General features: G+C 37.1%; 1 protein-coding gene across 2 annotated transcripts in view; it reads right to left on the reverse strand.

The window, feature by feature from the left end:
- ramp1 (receptor activity modifying protein 1) overlaps nucleotides 1-27,002 on the reverse strand; it is a 51,331-nt gene that overhangs the window by 17,138 nt on the left and 7,191 nt on the right. The window contains exon 2 of one of the 2 annotated variants that reach the window (XM_017420627.3): nucleotides 2,890-3,025. In XM_017420627.3, the coding sequence (XP_017276116.1) occupies nucleotides 2,890-3,025 (136 nt within the window). Of the gene's footprint in view, nucleotides 1-2,889; nucleotides 3,029-27,002 lie in introns of both variants that reach the window. The other variant, XM_025006890.2, reaches the window with a different exon arrangement.

The following is a 27,002-nucleotide window of genomic DNA, read 5'->3' on the forward strand; positions in this document are numbered from 1 at the left end:
TGAAACACAGAAGAATGACTATTAGAAGAAAACAGAAAGCAATCATCAGCAACATGTGGCTGCACATAAATAGAAAGCATGTATAAACGGATTTGCATGCCTGATTAAACATCCTTTCTTTAATAATTTCAATTATCATGAATCTGAGTGCAAGTGCACGAGCCCATTACCCTGGCTTGGTTTGTTCTATAATTGACTAAAACTGATAAAAAAAAGACCCTCCTTTCAGCTGCTGTCTAAACTGAGCAGCTAATCGCAGAGCTGGAATTAAAAAAAACTATGTTTTATTTGGTGATTTATAATTTGGGTTCGGTTACAAAAGGAAATTAAATAAGTGAAAATGCTTCCCTTTACTATTGCTGCCAACAACAAGAAACGCAGAGCTGATGGAAGAAAAAAAAATAAAAGTAGGTGATTGTTTCAAATCAGCTGTAAGATAACTGATCGTTCTTAACCTTTTGTATGTGTGGATGGTTTATATCGGCAGTGACTACCTATAAAGTAAATGCACAGGTCTACACTGAGATTTAAAATGCTTTCCAACTTTTATTGTTTGCTAATGCAGAAGGCAGTTTTTAGGATGATAATTCATTTGAACTTTAAAAAAAACAATCTGTCACCTGCAACACAAAAAGCTGCCTACTGATGTACAAAGAAAAGAGCATTCCCTTTTAAAAACCTTCACAATATTCACAACAATCTAGTTTAATTTAAGGAGCTATGTTTACAAATCCAGAACGCTTGGATTTTAAATGAAAGATTTCATTTTTTCTGACATATTAAGCAGCCGTATGAACATCCTTTGAGAGCAAGAATGTCACATTATTCCCCACATTTTGTGTGAAAGCTTATAAAAATAATAGAAGTAAGATGGAAAAAAAAAAATAGCATTTAATAATGTAGACAGCGGTGACTTTAAGAGTGTTTTTATGAGGTGGGAGCAGAATTTAAACTGAGAGAGGTGACAGCTGAAGACTGACAAGCGGGCTAAGGAAGCTGCCTGCTTTCTGACAGCCGGGACACACAGAGGAGCCGGCGAGCGTCTCACAAGTGGCCCGACGCTCACAGGAGACGCTCACACAGACTCCAAATGTCATCTGATGTGAATTAGAGAACTCCGGAGGCACTTCGGCCAGAATGAAGCGCATCCTCAGAGGGGAGAAAGCAGTCCTGACGCCTGACCTTTTTTACTCAACTGAAGCCTCTTTGACATTTTAAATCCTTCATTTATTTATGCCTCTTGTTGCTCTTTTCCTGCTCTTTTTATTTTTTTACTATATTGCACTTTAAAACAACAAAAAAAGATCCTGAAACATTTTTAACTCCAAGATGTCATTTCTTTCTATGAATGATGCATCACGAGTTGTTGTTTTAGAAATAGGTGGCAATTTCCTCCAATTAAATGCGTAGAAAGGAAAGAATCTTCAGTTCACTTCAAACCTTTCCTGTGTAGCAAAATATATAAAAGTCTTCAGATAACTGGGGAATCTTAGGCCTCAGATTTTGACATTTTATTTGAGTTTTGCTGAAAACACAAGTAAAAAACTAATAAAAGTGTTCTCAACACATTAGCCCTGACAACTGCTGGGTTCACAATGCCCCGTTTTTCTTAAAAGGTTCCTGGAAAAAGTATTTTCTGAAAAACCTAAAAAAAATCTCTCATTTATCTCCATTTATCTGCCAGATAACTCACTAAAATGATACAAACTGCCAATAAAAGCAGCAAAAACAGATCATAGATTGCTCCAAAGACCAAAAGGATTTAATTGATGAAATACGTAACATTCCACTTCATCTTAATTTCTTTTCAACAAAAAAATACCATTTATTTTAGCTTCTGAAAGTTGTTGTTTTTTTAGAGACAGGGAACACAAATGATTGAATAAAAACTGAAATTTACTGTTTTCTGTGCTGGAAGCAACAAAAACCACTGAAAGTTCAGCAATGAAAAGACACTGGAACTAGAATTGTGCCCTACATTAATGTTTTAATAGAAATCTAGAAAAGTTATAACAAAGTTTTGATCCTGACCTTCTTTTCTTCTGCAGACAGGAAGCTGCTGACACTGACAGCCTGCACTGGATCAACAAGGTACTGAGGAGTTTTGGATAAAAAAAATAGCTTGTTTTTGTTTTCCTATGAAAGAGTTTGAAACCAGACCAGAACATCTCCATCAAAGGTCAGAGCTTTTGGAAACCGGCCTGATTGGATTTTCTTTCCAACAATAAAGAGGAACGTTACAAACTGTCATCGATAAATCAGACTGGTGCTTTATTACAAGCACACGTTTGAGAATGACACTTCCATTGTTTGGAAACATGAATGTGTGGCAGCTTTAACTCTGCAGTTAAGACATGACATAATAATTATCTATTAATTTAATTGCTCTAACTGGTGCGAAATGACTCCCAAATTGTAGGAGCAGCTTGGAAAGCTGAAGCCCGTGAGCATCTTTTACAGTCAGTGCAAGGTTAATATTTGTTTTTGCACAAAAGATCTTTGTTTATGCCAAAGGCACACAGCTTTTGTTCAGACTGTCTGTGTGGAGCACCCTTCATTTATTCTCTTTTTCTCTTTACACAGATTTTAATCCACTGTTGGAAGGTGACCAGAAAACACGGACAATTACAAAGAGTGGCAGCCAGATTAACCAAGTTTGTGTTTTTTTCTTTGTAAACAGTTCAGCTCTTCTTCATTGCTGCTTAAACAGACTCATACTTGAGTTGAGAACATGAGAAAAAGTACAGCACTTCGTAGTTTATCTGGTCATTAATCTGCATTAAAACCAACAACTATGAATGCCCCAGTAAAACGTGAAGCTCCTGATGTGTTCTTTCCATTATGAGAGTAAATCTGTTTTATTTCATGTTTGTGTGTGTGATTACTCACTCCACTGTGTCCTCCCAGCTACACCACTGACTCTGGTCCAGCTCCTGCATCTCCAGCCTGAATTTGGCCAGGCAGAACTCCTCGATAGCGAACTTGTAGTGCGACCCACAACCCTGCGTCAGCACACACTGAGCTACTGCTGAGAGAGGCAGGAAGGAAGGGAAAAGAGAAAGAATTAAATTAAAAGGTGGTGGGATTAACCGGAAGATATGAGTGTAATTATGTCACAGAATAATAAAAGAAACTCAAAGCAAATCTAAAAAGCTGTTAAAACATGGCAAATTGACCCACTCTGCCTCAAGATAAATTCTGAAATTAGCAGGAAATAAGTGCTTCTTTTATATTCACACATTTTACCATTTTTTTTACACCAATCACAACTTTTATTTCATTTAGGTTGATGGTTTAAATGCCTAAACTTAGCCAAGAAAAGAGAATGAGTGTAGAAAAACAAAATAAAGAAGTAAAATTATAACTAGGTTATAATTGCCATGTAGTTTATTTCAGGAAGGAGATCCTACATTTGAGAGAAGAATGAAAAGTATTCAAAACTCTTGATAAAGTTATGCGTTTATAAATTACAACACCAAAACTACATCTTCTTTTACTTACACTAAATAAGCAAGAATAAATTATAGTAACATAAATGTTATTTAAATATACTTCAGGCTTGTTTGATGTGTAAAGATCTGGAAGATTCTAATTAATTGTACATCTATTTCCAGTCCTTTCATTGTTTTCACCTACCTGCTTTATTCTGCCAGTATCTGTTGTTTATCAGGTGTTCTGTCCCAAGAAATCTTTATTTCTTTCTTAACTCCTTTACATCTGGACAAAGACCACTGGTTGTCCATATTTTTAGAACTGGAAACACTCAGTAAACTCTCCTCTGAATATCAAACATTTACCACCCAGAGCAGCGTTGTCAATGAACTAAAGAATGTGTTGTCTTCCTTTCAAGAACATGATTGTCTTCTACTCATCCTCGGTAACACAAATATCTACCTAAATGTTCATAACTCTACTGATTATCTGTTTCTGAGCCACTCGTTTGACTTGAAACAGGTTTGAACCCTACGCACAAAGATGCACGAAAGAAAACACAAAGTCTAATGGTCACACTTCTTCAGTTCTTCTGCCCACTGCTTCTTTTGTTTTCTCCTCTTTGGTAATGCCTGCTGTCACATCATGGTTTCATTCCAGCACAACCGGCTTCCACCCACTTCTCTGCCACCGTGGCCTCTGCTCTGCCTCCTCTCTGCTCAGTTTCCTCATTAGAGGTTAATGATGCCACCGAGTCTCTCTGTTCCACACCGAGCTCATGTCTGGGTAACCTGTGTCCTCTATCCACCAAATGTACTTGCTCTAAACTGCCTGACTGACATGCACTGACCTCAGAGCTGCTTAAGGAAAATGGCACAAATGCAGCTCATCTCCTGGGTTAAATCAATAACTTCTGTCCTCCTTTTCATCCAGCATCACTTCTGCTGAAACTGTTTTCTTTTAATGATAAGATCAGAGTCATCAATGACACCCGTTAACTTTTCTCCGTCATCCAAACACTTTTTAGTCCACCTCTTCAACCATAAATATTTTTTTCACTTGCATTTTTGCCAGGTTATTTAAAGAGAATTTAATGACTTAGATTTCTGCACGTTTTTGTTGGTCGGCTTTAATTTGATAAGGTTTTCTAAACTTCTTTAAGAACTGAGTGTAAAATGTTGCCCTTTTTCCAGTAGTGTTTATAAGCTGGACAGTGATTATTTTTGTTTTACTGATAGTTTAAAATCAGAACCTCAAGTATACTTAAAGGGACAGTTCAGATCTAATGAGTTTCTGTGTGACAGTTGTGAAGATAGGTTTATAAACCTATGTTCTTTTTACATGAACTGCTGGTTTTGGCCCTGCTCAAACTAGCCATTAGCTCATCAGTCTGGTCAAAAACAAACTATATTTCAAACTGAGGCCATTCAAAACACTACCTACAACAGGTAAAATATTAATTGTTCACAACCTTTCCACCAACCCGACATTGAAAGGTCTGAAGTATCACTTTAAGAGATTAGCTGATGTAAATACAAATATTTACTATGCAGGCAAAGAAATTAATAGTGAACTGAGTATATTTTAACATAAACTGAATCAATCCATAAAACCAATGCTCTGTTTCGTAGTTTTAATGAAAGTGACTCTAATGCTTGTCAGTATTTTCTTGGTTCTCTGAATATTTCAGACATACAGACAAAAAGCACTGACGGCACAGTTTTAGTCTCAGCTGGCACATTGGTGGAAAAAGCAGGGCTACACAGAAAGCTAAAAAAATAAAAATCAAAATCCAGTGACCTTGTTGACAATGGAACACAAACGGCTGACAGAAGTTGTACAAATGATTGTTTAGAAACTTAGCTCTACAGTGAAGGACACCTTATATGACAGCATGTCCAAAGTTCTCTCAAGCAGATATGGGTTTTTATTTTTATTTTTTTGGTCAGTAAAACAGACGGATGACCAGAGCCTCGGGGGATTCAAGTGCATTTTGCAAACCCGAGGCAACCTACACAATCTGAAAGGCCAGGTAGCCATTTGCACAAACGTCCAAACAGAAAGTTTCCCTCAGATACACACAAATGGACACACATCATGAGTGCGCTGAACATCCTCAACCAGACAAGTCAGTGACCTGATCTTAATCCAGCCGTGCTGCACTCCACGTCCCGAAGACCAGACTGAGGGCAGTCAGAGGACTTTTTGATAAAGACTTGGTTCTGGTGATCCTGGCTGGAGGAATCCCCATAATATAACAAGCTCCTCCACTGCACTCTGTGATCTTTTTGTTTATGCTTTTTATGCCATTGGATGAGCAATAAATGGCTGGCTGACCCGCTGTTGTTTGGGGTTCACAAACAGGAAGTTGTTGGGTTTCTGAATATAAAGCTTCGTTGGACGTTTTCAAGCTGTGTTTAGACTTTTTAAAAGCAAAAAGATAAATGAACTGAATGATTTTGTTGAGCTTTTATCATGTGCAAGTTATTTTACACCCTTTTGAGTTTGAATACTTGAGGCTTAAAGTTTGATATGTCAAACAGTTTTATCAGTACTGATATAAACCAAATGAATGGTCTAAACATCCACAGTTTGGGTGGTACGTGTTTGCATTTATGATTGTATATTTGGGAGAGGAGTAAAGGGAAGATTGGAACCTATATATGAACCAAACTGTACAAAAAGTTATGTATATTTAAAAAAAACTTGTTTACATGTATTTAAAGTGACTAATGCTGCAGGGAGAGCTGAGAAATGTTTCCTGCAGAACTTTAATCAACGACTGGGACTGAAGTAAATGAAGATCAAGAGAAGGAGGGGAAGAGAAACCCTCTGAAACCTTCAAACTAAACAACAAAACTGGACTTTGGTTTCCACAGTGATCCATTTGGACATGTCCAGATTTGGCTCCTCTTTTAGCAGCAGATATGGTTAGGATCAGAAAACTAAAGTACACATCTCTGCTGGAATGCAAACTCCTGCCTCCCACATGTTGGATTGCCTGACTTTTAAACTCCATCACATAAAGGGCACAAAACTTCCAGAATGAATGGTTTCATGGGGGTAAATCTGCAAAACTTTCCAAAATAAACAGTTCTTATGCCTGCTGAAACTCAAGTTATTCTGCCAGGTTCAAACAACTGATAGTTAGTGTTTTTACTAGTGATTTATTTCTCCTCATCTGCAATTTGATCATTCTAGGGCCATATATTTTAAATTACCCTCTTGGTTCAAAGAAAATGAGCCATGCTAAGGCTCAGAGTTTGGAGACCAGACTGTTTACACAGAAATAAAATGTAACCGCACTTATTCAGTGTCTTTAAAGTGATCTAAATGAACTTGCACGCAACATTAAACTTAAATGGCTGCAGCAAACACAGTAGGAGTCTAAGGAGAAAGTTTGGTGATGACATGAGAAGCCTTTCCAGGAAAAAAGTTTGAAGTTAGAAGAGATTAATGTCTTGAGTCAACCAAAAAAGAAAGACAAAACCATTTCTGATTTTTCTCCTAATAATTGTACACATCACTGTAGCCACACAAGTTAATCGCACAAAATTCCCATGAATTTTAAAAACAGCAATTTGGACTGATTAACTTGCCTCAAACTTCAACAAGTCAGTATATCATTTAAAAACGAGCAGGAGCAAATATGGAAATGTGCAAAAGGTTTAATTTTGTCTGATTTTGAGCCCGTTTTCTGTGCATTACTTATAGATAAAGACTAAGAAACAACTGGAAGAATCAGATGGGCAGATTCTGATTGGGTCTGTTCAGTACACCTGGATTAATGCTGCGCTCCATTTACCTCAGAAGTCAGAATGTTATTCTGTTCCAGTTTGATAATGGTTGGAAAGTACTATGTGGGTGGCCGAATTACTGAGACGCAACCGTTACAATAAAATGGCTACTTCATACATGAAGCAGCCATATTGGATTTAAGGTTGGAGCTTGTCAGAAATCCCTAACTTCCCAAATCCAACATTTGGGGGCATTTTGGTAAAGTTTTCTGACTTTGAACCTGGAAAATCCTACTTCAGAGTGCAAATGGAACACAACATAAATCTTTTGTCACATTTCTCTATACTGTACCTGTCTGCCAAATATGTAAATATTTTCTTTCAAATATATATTTATATTTTTATTCCAGACACTCGCAGGGTAAAGAACGTGGAATAAAAGACCTGACTGACTGAAAATTTTCACATTTCCTTCTGCAGCTGTTTATTGATTTTGACCTGAAACTAGAAATAAAACCACCTTTTAAACTCAAGATACATGCTGAGAACCAAAGCTATTTTTTCCCCCTCATTTCCAGTCTGATGGGATCTGTGGGAAGCAAGTCCAGTTCACAGAAACACCACCTCTCATCCAACAAGGTCCAAATGATGTTTTGCTAACACCAGAAACTCGACACCACCGGCTGTTGATGGCCCAGAGAGTTACAGCACAAACTCACTTTTAGGCTGAATTAAATGTGTTGGTTTCATTATTTCAACATTCTTTTTTTTTTAAGAAAGTTCCTCATAAGTTCCCTTTCCCTTTTTTCAGTTTTTATTTTATTTATTTTCTATTTTTTTTATTTTTTTTATTGGACACTTCCTAAAAACCCACTGCAGTTGTCTCTGAGATTTAGATTTTAATGAATGAACAAATAAAATATAAACATACCCAGGTCATTTATTTACCTACACAGACTACAGCCAGCCTAATGTAGGTCAATCACGACTTGTGCTTTGTTTACATTGGGTGCATACCCGCATTTAAGAATTGCACTCAATATATCTGGAAAACTACTGGAGTAAACTCTTTTAAACTTAACCATCTGATATAGTTCAGAATAACTTTTCTTATCTTTGATTTCAAACTTTTTCAATGAGTATCTTTAAAATAATGTTCTATTAAATTAGTATGCATGAATATTACAGCAAAACAAACAGTTGGCTTGAATTTGACACTTGCTGGTTATCATTCAGCACTCTGCTTCAGCAGATTTCTGTACTTTTATGGGTGTTTGTGCCCATGTTTGTCATTATGCTTTTGCATATATGTTTATAGTTTATCTCTGTCATTATCGTTATTCAAGATGCATAAAAAGGAAAAGCTGAGAGAGAAATTAATGTGCTGCTAAAACTGTTTGCTGCAAGAAGAGGAGAGCTGCAATTAAAACATTAATTGCTGAAAGAAGTTGTTTACTTGGATTCTCACGCATCTTATTTGTGCAATCATATTTAATCTGTGTGTGTACTGTATTATTTAAATCTGTATTTTTTAGTGCTTTCAACTATTGAACTTTTTTTATTTGAATCTGTGCAGGCTGACAAAATTTTTCAAAAAAGTTTCTTGCACATTTTTCACATTTTTAAGAGAAGAAATATAAACTTCTTGATACTAAATAGAAAAAAAAATGATCCGCAGGAATATTAAATACCAGCGATGATGAATTAACTTGAATATTAATGTTGTGTTTTGAAGATTTAAGACACAAGGTGTGTTTTTTTGTGAATTTCTTGCATGCTTTTCATCCCACAGAAACATGCACAGCAGCAGGGCATCGGCAGAGGAAACAATTTCCTGAGAGAAAAATGCAAATTCTAATGTTCTTCTTATTAAAGACTTGACAAAGCAGATTTCTTTCTTTCTGCTGCAGTATGTGCCTATGAGGCCATACCTTGACAGAAGAGCTGCAAAGAGCAGTTGTTTTATGCTTCTTCTAGCTACTCCTGCAGTATTTCCTTCCGTGGTATCTCAGCCCCGTAAATTTTCTTGTCAATAAATCAATTTTTTTTTACCCCCCATTTCAGTCCCCAATGAAGCATTATGAAACATTCACTTAAAGAACCTAAGCAGGTCCAATAAAACAGTCCCACACATTTATTTGCACTTAGGCCACACTGCACCTGTGACAACTTATCATCGTTTTATAATAAAGCCTCCGTTGTGTATAATAACACAGCAGTACATAAAATGAAAATGAGACGATAAACACTGATGACATGTAGCTGCTCACCTGCCCTCCACTTTCAGGCCTTACATTTCCTGTGCCTGTCTCAGTTTTATCAGCACAATGCAATTACTCTCCTGCTCCACATGTGTGTTATTGTGTTTTCTGTCCAACGTCTGTGTCGAAGCTTTGAGGTCACCACGGTAAATGTTTCAGCTTGAGGCATAAACTAAAGAAAAAAAAAACTATTTATGAGTAGCTTGTAGATGTGTTCTGATAACATAACAGGCAGAGAAAGAGGTGTAAGCCAAGCACCTGTGGCTCAAGTTAAAACTGTAAATACAGAAAATGCTTTATACTGTGTTGGAGCACCAGGCGCTAAGTGTTTATAGTTTCAGGTGGTTTATGGCTTATTGTCTCTGCTGACCACTTCCTTAAAATATGTGCACAAAAATGGACTTTAGTATTTTGTTTTGAGGTTAGATAAATTTTCTCAGTGAAAAAACAAACATTTTTGGAGCTAGGGGTAACTCAGTGCACAGTATTTCTCCAGGATTTGTGTCATTTGTCAAACCAAGAGTTCTTCCTCCGTATACTCTGGCTCATATTCTCCAATCTCCCTAAAAATAAAACATTACATCCTTTCATACATCACTTTCATGCCTTTTAGATGCTTTCTGCCTCTGTGAAACAGATGGAGAGTTAAAGCAGATTCATTATTTACACCTCCAAGCCAGCAGTGGATGTAGTCACAGAGCTGAGTTGGCGAGTATACGTGATGTCAAGTGCTGCAAATTTAGCACTGAACGCTAACTCTAGGTGCTGCTGACGCTCTGCTGGTTCCATGATGTTAGTGATTAGTTTATGTGTCACCAACCAAAGGTGGCTTCAAGAGAAGATCATCAACAACAACAACCATGTGAAAGGGCCGATGTCTTCTCTTTGGTATCAGTCATTTCTCCAGTCTTGTGATTGCTGCTTCAGTATTAGAATACGAGTAAAGACGTATCCAAGGCAGGATACACTCAGCAGCCTCTCCAGAGAAGTGTTAAAATATTTAAAATAGTTCTCAAACTGCTTGAGAAACGGCTTATTTCACAGCAGACATACTGACTTGAGAACGTAGGGAAGACACGGGTGTGATATCGATGGCTGGAAGTTCTGCTCGTAAACATGTTTACAGGACACCAAAGTTGGAGAAGAATGCAGCCCCGTTAATACACCTGTGCCTTACTTAATCTCAGAAGTCAAAATGTCTGTTGTAAAACAAACAAACTCAGCTGTTTTGTTGGTGAATGGGTCCAGTTTTTAATGTAGTAGGAGTAAACTCGACTCAGTTTGAATGCAGGTAAGATACTGACCACTCCACCCAACTTCATTTTAAATTAAAAAAACATCTGATTTGTGCACTAGAATGTTTCTCTTGTAGAATAAAAAACAGCATGTTAGTATTTCGGGGCGTGTGTTAGCGCCTCAGGTTTAATGTTAGAGTCACATTTCTCAACGAGACAGGAGTAAAAGATTAACTGCCTACAAGACTGCTGGGTTATGGATGAAACAGAAAATGTCTTCCAGTGTCAAAATGACAAATATCAACAGAACCACACAGATGTTTTCTGTAGAGAAACTACAAGTAATTAGATGGCAGATCTGCTCCCTAATGAACCAGCACTCCCTCTCTGCGGTCATTTCTTCTGTCTCGGTGTTGTCATTTTCTCACTGATGTTTGATAAAGAAGGAAACCATTTTTTTTTTTTTTTTTGCCTTTGATCAGAGTTATTTTTTGACCACCGCTACCCTTTCACACAATCTAACATCCAAACACCCACTGCCTTGACTTTTCACATTACAGTCATGACTCATCTCCGTTCATGGGGTAGCAGAGGAGAAAAAAAAACAACAAAAAATAAAATAAAAATAAAAAAAAAACCAGATGCCTTTCTCTTCCCACCTCTCTGACAGCTCAATTTAGATTCTATGAAGTTACACAGATTTCATGCATTTTTAAAATACAAACCCACACATTTCCGTTCTTCCTGTATAAAACTTTGTCTGTTTGATGTTGGAGCTCAGGAAAGTTTGGGTGACTGTCTCCAGCACTGCAGATGATTTAACTTTACATCTTAGTGTTTCTGCTCGCTGCACCTGGAAGTCAGACAGTTTCTTGTTTTTTTTTCAGAAGAAAATACATCAACATAAAATGTGGTCAACTACTGGCAGCCTTAGCAGAAAAATGGAAAACCTTTTTCACAATAAAGCAGAACAAGTTCAGCTGCTAGTTAAAGTTAAATATCGATAATGTTTTGGCCTGTGTCTGCATGTGTTCACTTGTCTGTTAGCTAAATATTCTATGAACCACGAAACGGGTTTTAATGAAGCTTTCAGTAAATAATAAGTGGATGTACATCTATACGTAATTAACATTTAGAGTCAAAAACGGAGTTCAAAATGGCTGCCACAGCTAATTAAACTCAATAATGGCTATAACACAGTCAATTTTACATATACTGAGCTAAAATCTGACACAGAAGCTGAAAGTTGCCCTCAAAACATACTTCAGGCGATAACAGATCACACCAGATCTTAGCTATTTCAGGATTTGACCCCAACATCTAAAACTCCATCAATTTTTAAGATAATCTTATCTTTGTTTAAACTCTTGCATGAAGGGTAGTGGGAAGTATGCCATCCTTTAAGGAGTACTATAGTACTTTATGCATTTGTGGCAATATCATAGTGGTTATTAGTCAGTGTTGATTTAGCTCCAGTTTAATTACTTGAGTCAACGTTTTCAGTAAAAAGGAAAGCACCAATAGTTTTATTCAGCTTCTTATATTTATAAATTATACATGATTTACTTCTGAAGGTAATCATACAATAACTGAATCACTCTAGGTTGGTTTCATCCATGTTTGATTCTTTCTTTCCTTTGAAGAGTTTCTTTAAAAAGAAGCCAGCCTGTTACCTGCTTGTGTTCTTGGTCGGTTCACTCAGTAACACTGTGTTCTTATCGCGCCTCGTGCCGAACAATCAGCAGAATGTACCGTTCCTTTCCAAGTTTGTAGACAAATTGGGTGTTTTTTTTCCTACTTGTGGTATGCTCTTCCAGAATGATTGCACAATCAAGCACATTTAGTTCCTGCTCCCCACTTCTTGTGAAAACGACTGTGCTGCGGTGCAAGAAAATTGAAGAAATTTGAGAGCAATAAAAAAACCACCTCTGACACCATGTGGTTAAGGGTCGTAGCTCTCTGGGGGTCAAGAGATGATCATGAAGACATTCAGTCATGTTTCTCCTGTGGTGAAACATTTCCTCTATCAAATATAAACTAAAATGTAAACCGAGTGTGAGGATGAGCTAAAACAAAAGGGCATTTGAACTTCTCACCTTTGATTTTTAACCAATAATAAACCAAATCCGTCAGTTTTTAAAGACCGTCTTAATTAACATTTTGTTTTCATATAGTCAAAGACACATCATGAGTGATTCGATCCGTCAGAACCAAGACTGAACTTTTCCACCTCAGGTCCTCACCAAGCCAACGACAATCATCAAATCACAGATTCACGGCAGGAAGAGAGGAGACGTTCCTACGCATCACAGAAAGACTACATCTACTGCAAGTCATTTGATGGTGTGAAGAGATTATTGTCATGGTAAAGAAACATTTGAGAGATTTAATCAAGAAACAGGCTTTAATTTCTTTTTTTATAATTTATTCAAGACGTAAAAGTTATGTCATCCTGAAATAAATAAGCCACACAAAACTGACCTAACACTAATTAATGTCAGGTTGGGCGGAGATCATGGCGAACCGAAAGTGCAGACTCACTTTAGTTTCAGGAATAAAATGATTTATTTTAAAAATAAAAGAAAAACAAAAAGCTGACAAGGCAGCAAAAACGAAACCAAATCCAAAACATAAACTCAATCTATAACCAGAGGCAAACAAGATGGTGAGAGAAACAAGAATTAACCAATGAGTACATGGAGGAAATGAGCAGGTTTTAAAAACAGAGGGTCATTAGGGGAAGTGGGCACAGGTGAGTGATTACAACTACGAGCAGGTGCAGACGGGCGTGGCAGGAAAACAAGTGATGACAGAAGACAAGTAAAAACAAAGACTGAGCAAAACCCAGACTAAACATAAAGGCAACTAAATAACAAAATAAAAGAGACAATAAACCCAAAAGAAAACTCAAATCCTGGCAATTAAACTATAAAACATTTTCCAAATCGAACATTAAACTAATGTTGTGTCTAAAAAATAAAACATAAAACCCCTCTGAAATGAATACTTAAGCACTTCTTTCACCAACAACTTGTCACAGATGATATAACAAATGAAATAAAAACAGCTTTTTTTTTTATTAACAAATTGATTCATTCAACAGATTGAATTAACAGCATCACACTGAGATATGAATATTATTTTGGTAATTAGACCTGAAATGATTTCTACAGTAAAAGACTCGTATTCACAAAATTATTGGTAGATGCATTGAACAAAATTTGACCTTTTATCAACATTAGTTTGTGTTCCGGCTCATTCCTTTAGTTTATGTATTTTAAATAACTTGTTGAGTTTGACAGGTCAGTGAATAATAACTAACTATGACAAACAAACAGGAATGAAAATTACTAAAGAGAATTTTAAAAAAAACAGCAAAAGTCTCAAAAAATAAGATGCTCAGGAAAACTATTAGGATCATTTTAAAGGTTATTTTAAAGTCCAACTCTTTAAAATAAAATGTAAAGACATGAGTTGAGACTTATTATAACATGAACCTTAGAGATGGAGATTCTGCCTTTTTAGGTTTAACAAAATTTGCCACCCTGATTCATTTTCTCTAAATTTAAATTTGTTTATCAAGAGTTGTCTGAAGTAAATAAACTTATCGTTGTCATTCATCGAACGTAGCCCTGACTCATATTTCCAGCAGATGAGCAGAGACTCGGTGAGGCTGTGACAGAGGAAACAAAAGCATCGTTGAGTCTTTTTATTTGTTATTCAAAGAAGAACGAGGAACTCGCCATCAAATCTCAGCTGGCCTGAAGGCTTCTGACTTTCAGCCACCTTTTTGAGACACGCTCAGTTAAAATTAGAGTAAAAAACAAACTTAAAGTTCATAAAAACCTGAATTCAACTCATTAATATTTTATTGAACAGATGTATGGATGGGTGGATTTCTGGGTTTTGTAATTTTACTGATGTTTTACACAAAATAGGGATGTAAAAGTCTTGCAATCCATTTTTTTTAATTTTAGAAATAAGATTAACTGCAGTTTACTCTTTACTCAAATGTCACAATAATCTATATTAATATAATTTTCTGAGTAAAATTGCCTCTAACTAAAGGCTGTGATCGGTCAACAAATTTCTAGAGAACTTCTTGTTTTACACACTTTGGACATAAATAACAGGGCTGTAAAAGCATAATAAAATGTCAAAGTCATTTGGTGCTCACAGTTTTTTGGAATATGAAAACACCACCCACTAACAGGTGTGTGTTTGCACTCTGTCAGTAATTTTGCCTGCCAGTTTGTCTTTCTTACTGCTGATTACAAAGCGCCATTTCAGATTAAACAGCATAAACCTGGAGAAAAGGCATGTATAAAAATTATGTGTTTATCACGAAAGGATTTCATTTCTCTGAATAAAAGTGAGTCATTCTTGCATAGTAAATTAGTGGAGAATAACTCAGTGTCTGCGGTTGTTGTATCAAATCATGGTTACACCACTGACCCTGTCACTCACACTCACACACACACACACACACACACACACACCTACACACACAGAGAGAAACAGATTAATGCTTTTACTCCAACTCTGACGTCTGTTTTAATCATACAGCTGATAAAAAATGAAGGTTCCTACAGAGAATCGAACATAGAACCTAAAGCACATAAATCAAAGATACGGTGATGTAAAAGAAGAATGACAAACTTTAAACTGATCACTACAACACACACACACACACACACAGCAAACATTAAATTAAAAAGTAAATTAATAACCTGGACATCTCAAGGCAGAAATCCAATCCACCTCAGCTGCTGGATGATTAAAGATACTTAAAAACAACCACACATTTGTGTGTTTTTATTGTCCTATTTTATCTTTTTTATTGGCATTTATTATTAATACTTATTTTATTTTTGTGCAGCGCCTTGTGATAGTTTTGTCTGTAAAAGGCGCTTAATAAACAAACTTTACTTATTTACTTACTGTGCTTATTTATGCTTATTATGCTTTTTTTAAGTCAACATTTTCCTTTAGGGTTATTTGCTGGTTTGGACATCTTAATCTCAAAAAAGATGTATGTTTTAATGTCCTTCCCCTAAATGCATGTACCATAAAGAAGAGCTTATTTATGTTTTGAGTCTGTAAGCTGAAGGTTCAGCATTAATGCTCCAACAAAGGTAAAAAAAAAAAAAGTGTTGAGCAAATTAGATTTTTTCCTGTTTTCTTTGTTACCAGGACTAACAGGTAATTCTAGATTAAATACCCAGCAAGGAGCCAGCAGGGTCTGATGATAAATGACTGCATGCTTTCTCTCATAACAATCTAATCCATGGAGATAAATGAGATTTTTATTAGACGGATTAGAGTCAGGGGATTTTTAGTGATCACATATAAAACCACTTTAATTGAATTTATAATTGATTTGGCATAAAACACACACACACACACACACAAAGATGACTGTTGAAGAATAATTGTTTTTTATCTCTCTCAAGTGGGATGCCTCCCTAAAACAGTATGTCAAAAAGAAAATCAATGATGAATTAACTTTTGTTGTTTTTGTCTCCAGTGAAACCAAGAAGACTGTCACATAAAGTTTTATTTTCATATTATGATGTGGATAAATGTTTTTTAACTTCCCAAACTGTACAGAGTTGTGTGATGTGAGTCTTTAGAGACACTTTGGAGACAGAAAATGAAATATTTGTCATTTTTAAGCTTTATTTTGGGCACCATTTTCATTTCTTTGCTCTGTAATTAACCTGAACTTTGACCCCGTTTTCTATTCTGTCTTCAAACAAAATAAAATCCAGGTACTTTTTTTATTACTTATTTATAGTAACTCTTGGATTTGAATCAACATAATGAATCGTAAGGCTTTTATAAACCAAACAAACATCAAGAACCTGCAGCAATAAAAAGACCTCCCCTCCCCTGCTGCGTCTGGAAATCAAACTGCACTTGAACGCATCGTGAAAATGACCTTTACATGCCAACAGCGAGGTGATGTCCACACGTGCACGAAAGGACACGACTCTACAGAGAAGAATGAAGCAGGAGGCAAATAAAACAATGTTTTAATGATAACCTTTAGTGTCTGGTGTAGTTATGTGTGTTTTAATGTGAAAACCTCAGTTTTATTTTAAACTAGATGTTTAGCAGTACGTCTAAAAAGGTGGGTAAAAAAGTAGAGAAAGGACACGGTGATGCTTCTCTAGACTCATATCTGACCTAGACTTGTTTTTCTTCTCTCCTGCAAGGCCCCCCGCCCTGCACTTACACACCGATCTGCACACACACACACTCCTTTCTGTCCTTAATAACTGCGGCAGAAACCAGTGTGTATCCTCTCTGACAGATTGCTCACAGTTATTACACACTGCAAACAGACGCACCCCTAAACTGCACCGCCATGACACAGACCAAAACACTGTGCACGGTTACAATTACAGGAAAGATGGTGCTTTCGTCTGCGTGTGTGTGTGTGTGTGTGTGTCTGTGTGTCAAGCTGAGCTCCATCTATCAGCAGATTATCATTACAATAAGCAGGCCTTTCAGCAACAGATAAAGGCCCAGATTAGGTCTCTTTAGTAATAGCACGCAATTAATGAGGATAAAAAGGCCCAGAACAGAGGGATGATCTGAGGCATTTTATCTGCAAAACCCAGGGGGCAGATTTACCAGCAAGATTACTCAAGGTGTAAGAAGGGCAAATTCTTCCTTGCTTATAATTTGCAATGATATATGAAAAAACACTAACAGCACAAAAATGTAGATTTTAAAGTAGAAAAAAAAAAATCAGACTCAGAGAATTTAGAAAGTTTTTAAAACCTGAAGAGAAGCAACAAACCGGGGCTTATGAGGAAAATCAGACTTTATAAAAGGAACTTTAAACCTTCGTTAATGATCAGATATAAGAAGCCACCTCTGTGGCTCAGTCTGCAGAAACAGCTCTGACTGGTTGAGACATGACTGACACTTGTAGGTTGTCAGCAGCTGATCTGCTGGTTTGATTTCTCACATCTGGATGGGAACAGAGGAGACTGCTTTCACACCATTTCTCTTCAACTTGATCATTAAGCCTGAGCAGTTGGTTCTGGAGACTTTATGATCATTGTTCTGCTGAGACAAATCCTGGACCGTATATTTTATATTTAGACCGCGAATGGAAACCCAGAAGCTGGAGCCAGAACTTGACCAACCTTCCCAGCCTGCTGGTTATACAATCTATGAAACAAATCACTCCTATTAGTTCGGAGCGGAGTCTCCAGATTTTAAATTCAAAACATCTGCAAAGTTTAGTACTGTGCAAAAGTCTTAAGTCATGTTTTAGTTCTTAGTCCTCGTGGTATTAATTTAAAGTGGTCTTGAGTAATAGTTTGCAGGATTTCTGAAGGTCTTTCTTTGGACTTTGAATGATTTTCTGCTCATCTTTAAGCACTTTGTTTCATGTTTTAAAAGAAATAAACCCCAAACTGCAGACTCAGCTTGCTCTTAGAAATAAACACTGATTGGGAAAACAAAAGGCTGACGTGTCAGCAAGGAGCATAACCTGCCTGTGGCATAACCACGAGCAAACACCAGCAAATGTGTAGTGACAGAATATAAAGGCTGAGGGTGAGTGGGAGATGGACTACAGCTGGGCTGATAGGTAATGTGGAACAGGTGAAGTGGGCGTGGCAGGCTGACTGGAAAAACACTGAGGAGATGAATTAAAAGGAAGTGAAAAGTGGCACAAGGAACACAGAGGGCACAGGGAGAAGAACTGCACAAGAAACTGGGAATAAACAAAAGCAAACAGATCACAAGAATTAAATAGAACAACAGAAACACGAGTGGAAACAATAATAACACAAAAGATTTCCCAAAAGATTACTCAAAAAAGACACAATTTGTTCCCATTTCTTTAAATGGGTCAATGAATAATGCTGAAGATAAGATAGCTTGACACATAAAATAACATTTTTTTGCACAAACGAGGTAATTTGTGAAGAGCTATTAGCTGAAAACTTGACAAACAGTAAGATCCACTCAAGGATGGTGTCTGTGTCACATCTCTGCTGGATTCTTTTCCTTTTTCTTAAAGACTTGACTTTCAGAAGTTTCATCTGCTGATATGTGGGGCTGACACTTCTGTTTTTGACCTTTTACGTGCCTATTTCCCTTATTTTTTCAGCACACACTGCTCTGTATGCTGTCACAGTCAGGTACAGGGACTGGACAGAAAGTGAGTGATAAAGCAGCCAAGGTCAAAAAAAAAAACAACCTTTGAAAGACTGAAAAACTACTGACCAACACCAATTTAAAATCTTTCAAAAAGCCACTTATATGCTGAACAACTGGCTGCCTTTAGGGACCATTACTAGTTATTTTTATAAATACTCCAAAAAGAGAAGTCCCAGTTTTTAAGATGACTGTTTCAGATCAAAAACATCAGATATTTTTGTGAACGCAGACAAACTTCAGGCTGAAACTTCTTGACTTTTGCACAAAACCACTTTTTTTTTTCTGAAAGATGAACATGTATTGTTTAGTGTAGCTGTCTTTTCTCTGAATGAGACGGGCTGTCAGGCAGCAGGGAGGCGAAACTCAGAGGGTTCCTAACAGCTGAAATAACAAAGGCGAACGGGCTTGTGGTTTACGACCACAATTACACAACTCATCAGGACGACTTCGGAGAGAGGGGAAAGGTCCACAGAAACACACACAAACACACTTTTTGTTTGATGGGCTGCGATGAGAGGATGTATCCACTCAGGCAGACGGAGTGTCAGAGGTTTAAACTGAGGTGAGAGACGGGGAGCGCAGCTGCAGTCGGGTCACTTTTATTTACAGACAAACAGAGAAAGAAAAAAAAAACTTCTTGCTTCACTGTAACATGTTCAAAATCACCATTCAAGGTAATTCATGGAAATATGGTGCCAACTCAAACACAACAGCAGCTCAGAGGCTATTTTTGGTCATTTTTGCTGCAGAACTTGGATTGTTTGGGAATGTTAAAGTTGGTGATAAGTTGCGATCTTCGGGAGCATGAATGAATTTTCCTCGGCCTAATGCAAGAGTTGCCTTAAATATGTAGTGTGAGTAAAATAAAATTAGAGAGGCAAAGGAATCCTTAACACAATAAAACAGCAAAAACAGAAGAGTTTCATATGAATGCTGAAAATGCCAGTCTTTTATTATATAATCTGTAGACCTGAATATCAGTTGTTTTACTGTAAGACTAAAACACAACTTTATTTAAGTGGTGACACTGAACACAACATTAAAGCAGCTCAAAGTCCAGCTGTGTTGAAGGCTTTTATTGTTTGGATCGTTTCCTGTTGCTTCAGTGATACTGGAGGTTTCAGTCCTGCTCATCGTCACTAATCATCTAATAAACGGCAGCATGAAGCATCAGGGACCATCAGACAGTTGAGGTGTACTCACTAACCCTGATCAGATACTTGAAATACTTAAAGTAAAGAGAGAAGTTGATGCTTTACATGTGAAGACATCTCATGAATTCCAGACTTCTGTTTGGTCTTCCTGACCTGATTACAAATAACAGACGCAGGAAGGCGTTTGGTTTTTCCGTACTGTTAAACACCTGGAGGATACACGGCGTGCATGATCACTGATGTACAGTTTCACTGTTTGTCAATGCAAAGTGGAAAAAGCAGCGCAACAAAGGGCTGCTAAAGACGCCCAGAGGCAGCGAACATGCTCCTGTCTGTTTGCATCCTTCGGGGCGGACGCTGTTAGCTGCAGGGTTTGGATTTCAGAGCCAAACTTGCTGATGGACCACAGCCAGCTCATGGACCATTTTGGAAGAGTTTTGGTTGGAGGGACGGGTTGATGGCTGCGCTGCCCCGTGCTCAAAGCTGCCAAAACCAGAACCACTCATCCACTTCAGCGCTTCCACTGAAGATTTATTAAAAAATGTTTAGTGAAATCACCGAGCTACTGCTGGGCCAGTTTCATCAGTGACTTGTGCTTCTGATTGTTTCTTTTTTTCCAGTTTTGACATCTTAAATCATTAAAAACGCAGTTTAATCTCGATCAAGAGTGCACACTGCAGAGCTGCTTTAATCGGAAATGATTTCAATTTTAATGTGAATTCTTAATTTTGTGTCTGAAACCTTCATGCTGTGAAGTCTGAGGCAGGAAAATGTAAAACTGCAGATTATGTTGAATGGAGATGGATGCAGAAACCTCTCCAGTGAATTCTCCTTTCTCCTGTTCTGCCCTGAAACCAAACGGGAGCATAAATCCTCCGCCTTCTGTTGTGTTGGACAAGTATCTGGTTTATCACGGGAGAAAGAGGAGAAGTGAGACAAGTAAGGTCAAACTGCAGGTGAAGGAGCAGTCATCTCACTTTAAACCTTTAAACCTCTCTGGTGTTTACGCTTTTAAACTGAGGTAACTTTAACTTGTGAATTCACATCCAGATCCGTAATTTTCTGGATTAATAAATCTAATACAAAACACAGTCTGAGTGCCAGTAATTATTTAAATTACATTAAAACATCTGGCAAAAATTAACTGATTTTGATTTTTTTTTTAAAGATATTTCTTTATAGAAATCAGCTGTGAAAATACTGTCTCTCCAGGCATGACTCGGCTCTATATTTAATGTTAGTTGCCATGAAAGGTGGGCGATCATGTAAGTGTCCGCATCTGTTTGTTTGTTTTCCTGTCTGTTATCTTATGATGTAATCATGGGTCATACAACTGCTTAAGATGGCCACCCCAGCAAAGTTAGCAAACACAAAAAAAGACTAACTTTTACAGGTATTGAGGTAAAATCTGCTGCGGTAGTAGCTGAGAGTCAAATCCAACACAGAGGCCAATTTCTTCAAATGATGCTACTTTTATTAAAACAACAGATGAGTCTATGTGGTTCTGGTTACATATAAACGTCACCTTTTTATTACATAACTCTGATTTAAACTTCTCTTTTTTGGTCTTCATGTAACAAACCCCACCGAACAGCTGGATTTAATCTGAGAGTAATTTACATACAGCTGGACTCTATTTACTAATTAGGAAACTTCTGAAGGTTGAGCTGGATTTTAGTTTAGGGTATAAGGGAGCTGGACACAAATTCAAGCCATAATTTTTACATTTTTCTTTGTAAGAAAATTTTGCAAACAAACTCCAGTAAAATACTTTGATGTGTGTGGTTCTAACGTGACAAAATGAGGAAAATTATAAGCAATAAAAGGACTTCTTCCAGTTACTCTACTTGTGTTTTCAACGTGTGTTTAATTAAATAGCAAGATACAAATACATTCTAATTCAATTGTTGATAAACAATAAAAAAAACTTTTAATTAAAGGTTTATTTTTTATAAAAAGGATAGAGATAATTTTGTTCTGAACTTGAACAGCTTTTTATTTTCCAGAGCTTACAGCTGTGTACATTTATCCAACACTGAAGCAAAACTTTATTTACTGTGAATATTCTCAGCTCCGTCCTTCAGCAGGAAGAGGAGGAGGTTCTTTATTTTTCTCATAAAAGGAATAAACTTTGTTACTGATGAGATTTATGTCTGAAAATCTTCCCTTATCTGCTGCTACGATTCATTCTTGAGTTAAATGAAACTACATTTTGTTTCCTAAGCTGCACAGTCAAATGAAATTACCATGAGTAACAGCTGATGTGGAAAACATCTTATCGAAATTGAATTTTAAATTTAAATTATTGGAATTCAAATAAATCAGAAATAATGCTCCTTAAATGTCCATCTCCTCATTATTATTTCATTATAGTTCTTCTGAAATGGTCACTGTGCAGGCCATATTTGCTTTGTGCAGTGATTTATTTTAAATTTTATTTTTTTTATAGATCTATATGCCATTAAATGAACAGAAAACCCCAATAAAGGTATTTGAAAATGAAAAAGTATATATTTATTATGATATGTGGCACCAGGACACAGGTTATATGTAGATTTTAGCTATGGTCTTGTGTTGTATTTATAATATCAGCTTTTATAGTTTGATTTGGAGTTTTTGTAGTATTTATATATAGTTATAACTTTATTTATCTTTGCAGCCTTAATGCATTCCAGTTTTTAAAATACAGAGCTGCAGGATGAAGAGGAAAGGTTCCACCGTGGACACCCAGGGGAGCTGTGCTCTTTTTTTAAATTTTTTTTATTCATTATTCGGTGGTTTGGGGCTGAATTGTTTTAACCTGTAAAGACCTGTACCTTTAAAAAGCACCATGGGACAGAGAGGCTGAGTGAGCAGGCTTTACTTTGCATTAAGAACGAGTGAAAAGGCAACATAAACACAGAGGACGGGCGACTGTGACTATGATGGATGGAACCCAACGGCGGGAGGGAAAACAGCAACAACTTTATTTGTAAAATGTTTGTATGTAACCTTTTCTGCCCTCTGTGTTCTCTCCTGTCACCACATTGTGTCTGCTGATTCCACAAAGGGTAATTTCAAACTTTATGCTGTTATGAGGAATGATATTCAATAATGAAGTCTACAAACTTCTGTTTTCTTTTCTAGTAAGGCTGTTATCAGACAACCACCACTGCTGATTTGCTCATTTGGTCTTAAAGCAATAGTTTGGAGTGGGGTTCTGAGGAAAGGATTTGAACAATTAACATCTTACCTGATTTTCTTTAAAAACAACATAATTGTTACTTAAACAAGATAAAGAAAAGCCTGTCTTCAGTGAAGCAGTTAAAGTTCTGTTGCCAAAATGACAAACCTTCTAACTTACCTCAGTTTCCTTTTGTTAAGACAGACACAGCAGATCATTTAGTTCTTTAGTGAAATCACAGCGTATAAAGTGAGGAAAACAGGTACTGCCAGGAAGTTCTTTGTGTAATCCCTTCAGACAGAGCCTGCTAAGCATTTCTGCTGTTCTGCCTGCAGCAGTTTTAAACCCCAGACAGGAACAGTTGTTGCTACAAACAGGCAAAATACTCCTCATTTTCAGCGGATATGATTTCTGACCAGGTTTTCAGCCAGAGAACTCCAAAAAGGCATCTGTACAACATAGACAATGTTTAACTTCTGCTTTAAAATCACTAATATTGTTGCGACTGAGACAACAAATCAATTCAGCTGTCAATCCACTGCACACATTGAGCTAATATAATGTTGTGTAATAGTATGGGGCTAATCTGCAAAGTGCATAATAGATGCTGTCATGTTTAACCTGCGGTAACTTTATCCTGCGCTCCAAAGCGTGACTCACTCAGTGCGAGTAAATTTGAAACTATACCTGACTGATGTCATCTATTTCTTATTCTTCCTCAGGTTCTGTCTCTCCACCCAGGACTCTGGATGTTAATCTTTCGTCCCCTTTGTTCACTTTATCTTCCTGCATCCACTCACAAAGGTTGCTTTTAAGACTTTCATCAAATATTCTCACTTGTAATCACTCAGGAATGACAGGCCGAGCAAAGGCCTGTTAAATTTTAAAAGGTTCTGGTTAATTGACGTTCTATAGTACTTGTACAGTTCAATGCACAACTATAGGTGATCCAGTTTAGAGACCATTGTAGATTTCCTCATGCCTATAAAAATGTAGGTCTGGGATATTTAACTTCTGGTGCAAATGGAGCACATACTGTACAAAATTACTGACAGTTTGAGGGTTTGTAAAACTTTTTCATCAACCACGACTTTATCAAAGGCAACAAGCATTCTGTCTCTCACAATTTTAGCTTCAGAAAAACGTTTAATTTCCAAACTACTGACTGGGATTCTATCACTGATTTGGCGATAAGACGCGAATAGATCTGTACTTTACCATCTTATTGTTGAGATTGTTCTTGAAAACCTTCAGAAAAAGGGGAATGATACGACTTGTATTGTCTTTTTATATTGTATTCTTCAATCACAGCAATGCTTTCATTAAACACTGGCTGCTGTCAGCAAAGTGAACAAAAAAATAACGTTTCAGTGCATTTGATTTGAAATTACAGGTGTGCACGTTTACCCACTGCAACGCTCTTTGTTGTCATGATTTACCAAAGATTGTGTTTGACAGAGAGAGGCAGACTTCTACTAGTAGCTCTGATATTTAATGCATACTTAGATAAATCAGGTTGGGATTCAGGCAGTTTTGTCACGGTCACAGAATTTTTTTAAAAGGCCCACAGGCCTCTTGTTGGATAGGCCTGATGTAGGTGCCACACACAAATATTGACAATGCTTTTAAATGTCAGGAAACAGTAAAGAAAACCACTCATCCTAACATCAACCAGCTGTAATAATGGTTAGATCAGAGCATACAGAGCAACATTTATCAGCATCTATAAATCGGTTTGGCTTCATGGTGACACTAAAAACAGAAGTGAAAAATAATAACTAGTTTTATGAGCTGAAGAGCGACTCGAGTGAGCGCAGAACAAACAGTGCCAAATGAAATAAAACTTTATGCTCAGGCTTCCACAGAACTCATTACTGAAATCACACCGAGTAGGAACAGATCGTAAAAGAGGGATCAGTGACGGTTTGTTCAGAAGAAATATATGAGAAAATATTTTTTTTTTTCTGAAGTTTGATGCTTTCACTCAAAATCAGAGAAGGAACAAGAAAAGCTTCCAGTTCCAACTCTTGTTGTTGACCATCTTTAGTGTCAACAAGGACATTTATGTGAATCATGCTGATGCGGAGGACTTTATTTTAACTTCTATTATCCGCTTGTAACATTGATTTTATTTACGACATGCCTGCTTCTACTGTGATCTGAGATGTACCCAATGACTCCCTCTACCTCTGGGTTTTGTGAATTTGGTCACATAAACGTGGTTCCACACCGAGCTTTCACCGACCACAGAGCAGCATTTTATTAACTCAATCTGAAATCAATGGATTACAGTAACTGTCTGCAACATCGGTGTGAAACCCTGGTCCTGGAGGGCCACTATCCTGCAGGTTTTACTTGTTTCTCTGCTCCAACACACCTGATTTGAATCAGTGTGTCATTAACAGGCTTCTGCAGAACATGAAGAGGAGATTTAACCTCTGAATCAGGTGTGTTGGAGCAGAGAAACAAGGAAAACATGCAGGATAATTGCCCTTCAGGACCAGGGTTTCACGCCTCTGGTCTGTGCGATATGAGGAAACTGCAGCATTCTGATTTTTTTCTCCTTCAAACATATAAATGGATTTGAATCTGACTTTGACTGTTTTAGAACAAATTGGACCATTTAGATATTTTTGGAAGATGTCCTGAATTGACTTGGTGCTATAGAAATAAACTAAACTGAATATTATCCTAAACCACCTCAGATGTTTTGGATCAACTGAATGCTTTATAGTAAAAACTTCATCAGAGGGTTATTTACAAAGATTTGAAGGATGAGTTGTTTTGACAACTCAGTTGCTGAGTTAAAGCTGTGTGTGTGTGTGTGTGTGTGTGTGTGTTCTGGATGATGTTAGCATTTCTTTGTTTTCCTTGTATCTTCTGGTGTTTTGAGCAATTTGTCCAACAAATGGATAATTTAGAGGGTAAAAAGTTCAATAAGCTTTGTGGTTGTCAGGGGTTTGGCATTTAGTAGCTGAGATGGTTAAGTGTTAGGTTAAAGGATTTTATCCACAAAGTTAAACACGACTGTGTGTGTCTGTGTGTTGAAGACGAGGGCGACCTATACTATCAAGGCCCTGAAATTAATGTTGCCTCCATGGCATGTGGGTAATTGTTAATGGCTGCCACTATGGATGGGGGATTCACACAAACAAGCACACACAACACGCTCACAGAGACACACACGCTTCATTAACTGGCAGAGCCTGGAAGCTGCTCGTTAGCTGCTGAGGCGTAACAGTGAAAACTGGGTTACAGCTCTGCAAATGCACACATGTACTTATATCAAACACACATAAACACTGCCACACAAATCCACGGAAAAACACCTGTCATGACCGGTGATCAAGCAGACAAATGTGAAGAGAAAAGGAGGGAGATTTTAGTTCTGTCAAATGTTAACCTCTTGTGCCATTTTCCCCACATGTTGGGGTTGTTTTTTGTTTTTTAAACCACATGATTAATGTCAGAGCAGTCACTCTGAGTGCTCGTCTCTTTCTCTTCGCTTTTCCACAAAGTTTAGACTCAACACAAACTGAATGCTGGGTGCTTGTTTTTACTCAAAGACGGATCAGAGGATGTGATTAAGATGGACTGGAGATTGTGCATTAAAATTTTCCTGTGTATTCTTTCCTAAAATTACATGTGCATAAGCAGTAAATGTAATGTTTTGCTCCTCGTGACGTAAAACTCATATACAGTATATAGATGAATTAACGGCTTAGCATTCCTTAAAGGAATGCATATCGCCAACCACCTTTCAGAGATTTAATTCAAAATCATCTTGTGCTTAGAAGAGTTAAAGATGTTTTGACCAAACCTTATAAATGTACGAT

Source organism: Kryptolebias marmoratus, linkage group LG6 (assembly GCF_001649575.2).
Source record: "Kryptolebias marmoratus isolate JLee-2015 linkage group LG6, ASM164957v2, whole genome shotgun sequence".
In the NCBI taxonomy this organism is placed as follows: Eukaryota; Metazoa; Chordata; class Actinopteri; order Cyprinodontiformes; family Rivulidae; genus Kryptolebias; species Kryptolebias marmoratus.